At 35.8% G+C, this 10629-nt stretch overlaps 1 protein-coding gene across 2 annotated transcripts in view; it reads left to right on the top strand.

The window, feature by feature from the left end:
* Zeb2 (zinc finger E-box binding homeobox 2) overlaps positions 1 to 10629 on the top strand; it is a 132239-nt gene that overhangs the window by 92341 nt on the left and 29269 nt on the right. For both annotated transcript variants that reach the window (XM_026388126.2, XM_026388134.2), the window contains one exon: positions 1191 to 1262. In XM_026388126.2, the coding sequence (XP_026243911.2) occupies positions 1191 to 1262 (72 nt within the window). The remainder of the gene's footprint in view (positions 1 to 1190; positions 1263 to 10629) is intronic.

The raw sequence follows: 10629 nt of genomic DNA, 5'->3' as shown, positions 1-10629 counted from the left end.
TTCAGTTTTGATTCCATACATAAACAGATCTACCACAGAACACTGCTTGTAAAATATGTTTTAATTTTGCTGTGACATTTTCTAGAACCTGTTCTCTTACAAAATACCCTAGGATTTGATCAGCAAAAAAATGATCAGGATAAATTTAGGAATTCAGAGTCCAATTTTTAAAAGTTTCTCTTCTTTGAAGTAAAATGGTTTTCTCAGAGAAATACTCATTTTTGATCACATTTGGTTCTCATTAGTATTGTCATTTTAAAACTACATTTTTTAAAAGTTTATGTTTAATTTACTTACTTGAAAGATTTTTAACTGGCAGCTGTCCTGCTCTGCTTTCTCACATACCCTATAATCTGGTAGGCAGAGAAATTCAAGAAGCCCCCTGTATTTCAGATTTTTGAAAATATTAGTTTTTGAAAATGGCCTTTAATTATTTATGAATCTTCAATTTCAGTGTGTTACATATTTTCATCTGGATCAGAACATAGAGGTGTTGTTATATCTATATAGTTTTCCTCAGAAAGTGACTGATTACCTACAGAGGCATAAATGATAACCAAAAAGATATTGATGAGAGATGAGGAAAAAAAAATAAGGAAGACATGTTTTAGAAGTTCATATACATGGTGAAACAGGTATTTTTGATACCTCTGGGATGTTCATTCTATAAAGTAGGCTTTCCAAGTTTTGATATGTAGAATTAGGGGCTTTTAAAAAGTATGCTTGCCTAGATTGGCAACATCATACCTACCCCCTAGAGGGAATAAAAGCAGGAATATAAAATGAGAAATTCTGACTTGCACTAAGCATCCAGAGTTACCAGAGGCAGAGCAGCTAGCTTGTCTCTTCCTCAGAACAAATACTTAGTTGCTTTTGACTCTTATTGAAAAAATAATATCTTCCCCCTGTTTGTCACTAGAACTGCCACCAGAAGAAAAGCCCTTCGTTTGCTCCAAATAAGCACCTCTGTTTTTCACAGCTTGCAGTAATGCTTAAAGTAAATAAGTTCTTGTGCAGCTAGCACTATTGGATTCATTCAATTGCCTGAACAAAGCTATTGTTTAGAGGTTTACAACAAGCCTTTTCTCTGTTTCCTTTAAAAAGAATCTTCCTTGTTCCTGTGCTTGGCATGCTTAGTATAGTAAGCCTTTCTACAGTTCTCAAATGCTAAAGATAATTTTCCCCCACAGAAGAAATGAAGGAAGACTATGACACTATGGGGCCAGAAGCCGTGATCCAGACCACACTTAACAATGGTACAGGTAAGTTATGTTTACCACGCTAAGGTCACATTTGTCCTGGGTCATGTGGATTTAATGAGTCAGGGAAATGCTGACCCATCCACTTGCATCTTCCTGACTTAAATAACTGGGACTTTTCATGTCTCTGTTTGTGTTTCAAATTTGAAATTTCTATATTTTTGGTAATTTATTAAGAAAATGTTTCTTTCATTCTTATATACCCCTTATTTGCCTCTGAAGCCAAAGACTACTGAGCTGTCTGAATGGATCTTTTCACAGAATGAGTTGGGTGAATTTCTAGTAGTAATTTTTACTTTAAAAGACTACACAAATAATTTTAAAATTAGAATATGATAGGCCTCTACTAGCCACTGCTTAATATCAGCCACTGAGAATTCAAATGATACAGTATAATGTAGATTATAAAGTGTTTTTTTGCAGAAAGCCAAATTTCCATGAACGTGCCTCACAAAAATTAATCATCTGAGTTCTTTTTAATTCTCTCTCCACTTTTAGTTCTCCGCATCTGTTAGCCTTCTAAATAATGTTTTCTAGGCAGAAGTTTTAGAGGAAAATTGACGATTTAACTTTTTTTTTTTTAATAAGGTTGAAAAATGACAGTGAAAGTCAGTAACTGTTTTTTAGTTGCACTGTGCTGCTGCTGCTACAGAACAGAGGTTAAGGACAACTGTGACACTCCATTTGTTTTCCCAAAAACTAAATGCTGTCTTCCCTTACATGGTCATGTCACCAGCTCAAATTTACATTGGCTCATGATGTTTACTTCTCTTTTTCCCAGATGAGCCTAATTATTTTAGGTGTTTCAAACAATCATCCACACTACCACTACAAATATTAGCATAGTGCCCAATATAAAATTATCTTCCAAAACAAAACCAAAAATCTCATATAACTATTTCCACTCAACTCACCATTGGAAAAAAAAAAAACTTGCAATTTTGTGAAGTTTCAGAAATGTCAATAATCAAGCTGATATTCATGGCCCTTACGTTGACACACATCATAATAAACTGTTAATGCTGTGTTTTCATTGAGAATACCCTTTTTAATAAGTTAAAAAGCACTAATTCACTTTCTTGGCTATAAAATAAGAGAAATATGAAAAACTGTGGTCATCTTTTATTCATTTGGATAATGTCAATTTAAGGTACAAAAATGAAATTATACATTATGCATTTACAGAAAAAGTATAGAATTAGGAACTAATGATCCTAATTTCTAGATGCAGCGTTGGCAATAACTGGATCATGACCTTGAGTAAGTTAGTTGCCCCCCCTTGAACTCAGTTTCCACCATTATGAAATGAATAGGTTGAATTAGTTGCTTGCTAAGAACACTTCTAGTTTTAATATTCTATATTGCCAGGATATTATCACCAAGTAAAAATAGAAAAATACCAAATAATTTCATATAAAATTTAATAATAAAAAGATATCTAGAATTAGATACTTTCTGTAATGTTCCAACACAGAGGGAAGAATGAGTCTCACATTTCTTTAAAAAATAAATCTTAAATTTTATCTTTAGAGCACAAATAAAAACTGATTTTTATTTCCTTTTTAAGCATTTAAAATGTCACAAAAGAGAATTTGTCCCAACAAAGTGACAATTTACTAGATGTTTTATATACCTAAAGTCTTAAGTGAGGTTAATAAAGATGGTTCTTACAAAGAATGTTTAAAAATCAATCTTAAACATCCTTTCACCAGGCTTTAAGATCTCCTTTTCTCATAATACGTTCTGTTCCTTATGATTCATATGTATTCAGTCAATAAATAAATCGATAAGTATTCATTGAGTGTCTTCAATATATTCACTGTTGTGTGCATGTGTGGAAAAAGATGGGACAGGAAGACTAAGGCTTAGTTATTAAATTTAGAAGATAAGCCCAATACACATGAAATCATAATGAACAATAAGAGAAAATGCATGACAAATATGCAAAAAAATGGTAGGAAGCACGGTTACTTGAATTGCAGAATTAGGAGAGACCTAATGGGTAGGTATTCATAGAAGGTTTTATGAAGGAGGTAGAATTTGAGCTAAGTACATTGTTCACTAGTCATGGAGGAGTGAAGAATGGATTTCTTGAAGAAGAGTGCATGAGCCCAGGAGGGAAAGAAGCCTCTGTCTTCAGAGGAGAGTGAGTAGAAGGATTTGGCTGAATCAAAAGGGTGCTAGGGGCAATTTGTGGAAAATAAAACTGGACATTTAAGTTGAAGCCAGCTGCTAGAGAATGTAAAGAAGCATCAGAAAAAAAGTAGTTTGGGTCATGTTATACGACCATCCTATCGATGGGAGAAAACCAGACTCTGGAGACCTACTGGAAGTCATTATAGGTATTGTTATTGAGGTGTGAAGTGAGAAAAATATTTTCCAAGGGTGGACATAGGGTGGACACACCAGGGAAATTAGCAACATAACTTTTAAACAACTGATTCTCTGATGACAGAGGTAAAGTAGCTTCAAGATTCATTTTAGGATATGAAAATACTTAGTATTTCTAGATATATAGAAGAAGGAGTCAGTTTTGAGAAAACCTTGAACCCAACTTCAGACAGAAGGATTTTCGTGTGTGTGTGTGTGTGTGTGTGTGTGCGCGGGCGCGCATGTTTCTGCCCACTGGATATGAGGAATTGAAACCTAAGTAGTTAGAACTAGAGATAGAGATTTGAGAGTCATACAAATATATTCAGATGGTATTTATCATCATAAAACTGTGAGGTTTACAAGTGAAAGTATACTTATTGAAGCCCATAGAAAGCTGAGGCCAGGGCTCTTGGTGGGTAGGGAGAGAAATCAGATTCATTAAAAGGAAAAAAGTTTATAAGGAGAGAGAAAAAATGTAAACACTCAGAAGCAAAGAAAGGGATGTGTATAAAGGTGAGAATGGTCACCTCAGTTAAAATCTTCAAATAACTAAACTTGTGGGCATGCTAAATGAACAAATTGGTAATTAGGAACTTACTGGTGACCCTCAATTTATACCTTTAGGGCTGGGGATGTGGCTCAAGCAGTAGCGCGCTCGCCTGGCATGCGTGCGGCCCGGGTTCAATCCTCAGCACCACATACCAACAAAGATGTTGTGTCTGTCGAGAACTAAAAAATAAATATTAAAAATTCTCTCTCTCTCTCTCTCCTCTCTCACTCTCTCTTTAAAAAAAAAAATATATACCTTTAACTTTCTAGGGAATATACACATATCTCTTATCAGCCATAAGCTTAGTTCTTATCCTTTGCATCTTTTGGGGTGTTAAATACATGTAGAATTGAAATAATATACCCTCCCCCCTTTTTTGGTTAAAATTACTTTTTAATGGGCTGTCTTATTCTCTCCTCACAAGTCCTACTCATCAAAATACAGGCTGGAGGGGTGAGGGGGTGGCTGAGTTATAGAGTACCTGCTTAGCATGCATGAAGCCCTGGGTTTGATTCCCAGTACCAACAAAACTAAACTAAACTAAGCTACAAAACAAAAACAAATAAGACACAGCTATTGGCTGACCTTCTGTGGTCATCCCACGCTGTAATATCTTCCTGCAATAAAGCTGCCTGGTGTTGGTCACTTTGTCACCACAGATCTTGGAATAGTCTAGGTCAAAGAGTGCTTTTGAAGAAATAAGGGAGTGAATAAGAGACAAACAACAATTTCCCCTTCATATTTTTAGTTTGACATATTTTTGACATCTGATCTGAACTCACCAACCAGACATTTTCATCTCTCACTGTCGCAGTCTTCCATGCCCAAAAGCCTTCTAGGTGACTCTCCTTGAGCCTTCATGTCCTCCTCCATTCATAAGAATGTCCACATCCTTCCTATAACTCTTCATTCAAAATCCAATCCCTCACCTCCTTTTTAATCTTTTGGTTGTGCCGGGGATTGAACTCAGGGCCTCACACATTCTGGGCAAGCTCTCTGCTACTGAGCTATATTCCCAGCCACTGTCCATGTCTCTTGTTAGAATCCTTAATTGTTCGTTAGTGCCCATAGTACAAAACCAACATCCTTCAGTTCAGAATTAAGTACCATCGGATTGGATAGCCACAGGGCTTCATTCCTAATCTGACCAAAGTGCTTGTGATATCAAAAAAGACTCACATTTCCACCAACCTGTGAGTTCTCTGACCATGCTATCTTTTCAGAGCCTAATCTTTCACCCTCTTTTTGCTACTTATTTAAGTTCTACTCACGCTTCTGTTTCTCAGGACTGGCTCATAGATCCTTAATGTGGTCATCTCTGAGTACATCAAATTATATCAATGTCTTCATTCTCTGAAATTCCACAGCCCTAAGGTATACATCCTGAATTATTCCTCTTCATATTGTTTGCACCTATTCACCTAATTTCATGAAAACAGGAGCTGTCTTGGGATAAAGGATTGGGGCAGGTCATTATGGTATCTACTTCATAAGACTGTAAAAGTAATTAAATAAATAACATATATATTGATATTAGTGACCAAAAATTCTGATTTTAAGAAAAAAAAAAACTATTCTGTTTGCCTCAAAGTGCCCAATACAGCAGTGAACATGTGTTCACTGGTAGAATGAATGAATGAATGAATGAATGAAAAATATTTGGTGGAGAAGAAATGCATTCTTAAAAACTTTTTTTTTAAACTTCACAGTAAGAGAAAACATTACCTGGGGAGGGAATTGAGTCAGTATCTATAGACTAGTGAAGTCCCTGAAATCAACTTGTAAAGGCAAAGTAGTCTAGAGTACCAAATTTTCTTTTTACAACTAAGTTAGATTAACAGCAGAGCAAAATTTATTTATAACAACATAAAGCATTGCAAACCTTGATTTACATTAAACTTTCTAAATTGCTTAATTTCACTGGTTTTAATGTTTTTAAAAAGAAAGAAAATAGTAAAGCTCTGAGATATAACATAAAGAATACATTTGAATCAATTCTACAACTCCCAGATATTAATAGAGTTCAAATTCAGAGTGAAATCATTAGGTAAAATTTCCAAGAGTGTGAAAAAAAAAAAAACCTATTTCCTAAGAAAATAAAAGAAATGGAAAAACTTAGAAGCATTATAAACACGAGTTTGCCTATGTGCTAGTAGTAACAACAATCTATCTTAAGTGCATGGTGATCGTTAGTATTAATGCAGTTCCACGTGCATATCAAGACCCAGAAAGGCCCCTGATGTTTTCCTCTCTGAATGTGTGAAAGTTATATTTACTCAGACAACATAGTACTCTAGTTATAAAAGGCTATTAATAACCACCTGCATCCTCACCTCCTTTGCTGGGGGAAAAAAAGTACTCCTTACATCCAGAAATTGGGCAAGACTAATTTAGGACTCTGTTCTTTTTTTTTTTAATTTTCTTTTTCTCTTTTTTTTTTTTAGTTGATGTACCTTTCTTTTATTCATTTATTTATATGTGGTGCTAAGAATAGAACCCAGTGCCTCACACATGTGAGGCAAGTGCCTGTGAACCACAACCCCAGCCCTAGGACTCTGTTCTTAATCTTACACAGCACAAGAAAAATTCTTGTCCAATAATCAGCTTTATCAACTCTAACTATAGTTATTAAACATATATCTAACATTCTAAGAAGAACATTGAAAATATTTTGTATATGAGAGACAATAATTTTGGAATGCTACAGATTCTAACATAAGAAACTTACATTTGAGTTTTGCCCCTACCAATTACTAGTTATATGAACTTTAGTGCATAATTGATAAGCCTTCATTTCTCATTAGTAAAGTGGAAATAATGCTCCTCTTTGTACAAGGCCTCACTGCAGGGGCTGAATGCCATGCCATTTTTAAGGCACCTACTACAATGTCTAACTAGCCAGGCTGCTCAACCTGTTTTGCTTTATTTCTCCAGTTTGCATCTACCAATAAGCCTTAAACTATTTTTATATGTTAAAAAATGAATGCATTGTAAACTATTTCCTCCCTTCACACAGGTGTCTCATTAAGCTCAGTAAACAAAAATACAATGTTTCACAAATTCATAATGAAAGGACCAACCAGGCAATTTTGAGAGACATTATCATTTTAGTTGCTTTGACATCCTGGAAAACTACACTGAGTTGTTGGACAAATTCTTTCCACTGTTTGGTTACTGTGTTTGAGGTTAAAATATGAAGGTTAGGAAGGAGTGGTTATAAAGGATTTTAATGATCACCTGCATCTATAAGTCTTCTATCTCATTTCATCTTTAGCATTTTTAAATTAATTATAGAAGAGGGTTTAGTAGTATTTATGTTTGTATAATGATGATTTTGCCCTTTATTTCATAACTGACCACCTTCAAGAATCATATTTTTTTTTCTTCTTACACCAACTAACAATCAGTGAACAGGTAATGAACATTTAGCCCTATTCACAGCCACTAAGATACCTACACTCATTCTTTGTGTGTGTGTGTGTGTGTGTGTGTGTGTGTGTGTGGTCCTGGGGATAGAACCCAGGAGCACTTCCTCAGTTGTACTTTTTATTTTGAGATAGGGTCTCACTAAATTGCAGAGGCCTGAAAATTGTGATCCTTCTGCCCTGGCCTCCCAAATCTCTGGGATTACAAGGGTGTGTCATCACACCCAACCCTATGCTCATTCCTTTTCAGTCCAGGCGTTCATTAAGAGCAGAATTTGAACTGGGGCTTGAGAAAGAAACTTCAAGGAAACAAAAGACTTAGTTCTCCCCATAAGAAGCATGAAATTTTGTGGTACCAATAGGAGGAAAAATCACAATGACGGGATGACAAAATTTATGAGTTTATAATTATAGAGCCTCATTAGTTCTCCAAGTCAGTAGTCACTTCTTGAGACCCTACTAAGTGCAAGGTATTTTGTTAAGTAAGCATCATGAAAGATACAATTAGCAAAGAATGGTCATTGTTATTAACTACTTAGATTCAACTGGGTGACTAAAATAGTGGTAGGTGAATAAGAAGTATGTGTAAAATGCTTAACAGAATATTAGGACAGAAATTGCTAATCATCATTATGGTTATTGATTATAATAACGAATGTATGGATTAAGCTATTTTATTCAAAATACAACATGCTATGTAGGTTGAAGTGCCAAGTTCCGTGTCGTAGAGTGTTTCTGACCGAGTGTTAGGTCAAATATTAGAGATAGGATAATCAAGAGGTGCCTTATAAAGAGAGAGAGAGAGAGAGAGAGAGGTGCATTCAGGAGAAGGCAAATTTCAGGGAAAGTTTTCTTTAGGACAAAAGCTTTCTGAACATGCCTCTGTGAAAAAGGAAAGAGAAAGGCTGAAAATAGAGATGGAGACAGGGTGAAACATGGAGTAAGTTTTCAGAAGAATTGTGAGGGAACAACTTTAGATGGTAACCATGGTAGTGGTCAAGAATATGTCTTTATTTTAGCAGCAAGATCAAAAGAAAATGGGAGAATGATGACAGAATTTGGTCAAATTTAGAGTGGTATAGAAAATTTACATCACAGTGGTTGTACTCCTTGAAGTAGACAGGGAAAAGAGATCATCAGTAAGCAGTGTGGAATAGGAGTAGGCTTGGAGTCTTCAAGAGTGGGACTTGAGAGCAGTTGCTGTGGATAACGTATGGCAATTCAGTCATCTTCAGGAAAGAATATCCTGTTGTGAAAACATAATCTGAAATCAGACTATACAATTAGATAAATCTGTTTTGATATTTGGGGAGTGGAGAAGTTGAACTGGACCTTAGTCTGGCAGTGCAAGAATGGTATGAGAATCAGAAGTGGGGATGGGAATGATGATTCCCAGCTCCAAGGAGCCAGTCAGTACACAGGGCAGGTGGAGTGGACTGGGGGATGGTCAGCCCTCGTCACACCAAAGTACCTACTTCAAGGAAATGAGGAATAAAATGATGGGGACAAGTGGAAAGTGGAGAGTGAAAGCCTGTCTTGGTTCTGAGAGATGGAATTGTCCTAGGTTAGAGCTGTACAAGACACATTCATCTGTGCTGTTAGACTAGAAAAGCCAAAGCACTGTGAAGACAGGGCTCCCCATGGGCTGCCTTTTGAGGGATGGAGCATTCCAGAATGATAGTATTCCTGGGGGAAATGTAGTCATGGGACAGGTGTCATTTTACTAGAACTATATAGGCAGTGTCCCAAAACCTGAAGGTGAAAACGCACAACTTTGTTCTTCCAAACCTTATAATTCCAGAGTGTTGGTTTTTCAAGGGTAGAGATTAAGTTTCCTTTTCTTTATATTTCTCTCAGTAGTGACAGTGGTTCATAAAGTATTGATGGTTGGTAAATAGGGGCTTGCTGAATTAATGGTAAATAAATCATGAGTGAACTGATGAAACAGGTAACCCTGGTTTGAAATGGTAGTGTGAATTAAGGAGTACATGGACGCATCCTCTTTGCTTTGTGTGTCTGGAGAGATGCAGGCAAGAAGGGCTCTGCAGGAGAGGTCTGTGAGGGATGGGATATTACCAGGGGATGACACAGTTTCATTTAATCTGAAGAAGTAGAACCCATGTGGGAGGATGTCATTAAGCATGTGGGGGGAGAACCAAGCACTATGTGAAATGGGAAAGCAAAATGAACCATGAATAAAGTTCTTTTTTGGTCTCTAGTTTTATGGTAAGCTTGAGATAGCTTTTATTTACTGGATGTATAAAATATATAATAAATTAATAGCTTATAATATTCCACCTTTGTATGGTGCTTTGAAGAATCATTCTTCATTGAGTGCCCTTAGAAACTTGATTAAAAATAAGAAATTAGGGGAATACAATTACTAAATATTAAGTGATAATTTTAAATAAGCTTCTTGAGCAGAGAATCTGAAAAACTTTTATGATATTTCTCTCTACCCCAGTAGATTCAGTCTCTATCATTCATTAAAAAAATTTTTAAAGTGATATAAGCAAATAGGATTCAGAAGGGCTACTATGAATCAGTTAAAAATAAATTTAAATTTTAAAAAGAAAAGAGGGAGAACACGAAAAAAAGAAAAAGTTAAAAATTTAATAGCTCCCACTGAAGAGGGCATTTTAGTTGTTTATTGATTGATTGATCTCTCTATCTTTGTGGTACAGGAGATTGAAACTAAGGGTGCTCTACCATATTCTGGGCTACATCCGCTGCCCTTTCTCTTTTTTATTTTAAGACAGGGTCTTGCTATAAGTTTCCCAGGTTGGCCTTAAATTGGCAATCCTTCTGCCTCAGCCTCCCAAATTGTTGGGATGGCAGGCGTTTGACACCATGTCTAGCTTGAAGTGGGTACTTTAATTGTCTTTTCCCCATACTAATTTTATAGTGTGCTGATATGTTTATTTAGAATTATAATGTTGTTACAGTATTTTCTGAAGCTAGGGCCTGTTCAAATGTTATCAAATCAGGCATGATGAAAAATTAAAAAGATGGGATTTTCTCT

This window comes from Urocitellus parryii, chromosome 1 (genome assembly GCF_045843805.1).
Source record: "Urocitellus parryii isolate mUroPar1 chromosome 1, mUroPar1.hap1, whole genome shotgun sequence".
Lineage (NCBI taxonomy): Eukaryota > Metazoa > Chordata > Mammalia > Rodentia > Sciuridae > Urocitellus > Urocitellus parryii.
This window is presented reverse-complemented; position numbering and strand designations above follow the sequence as displayed.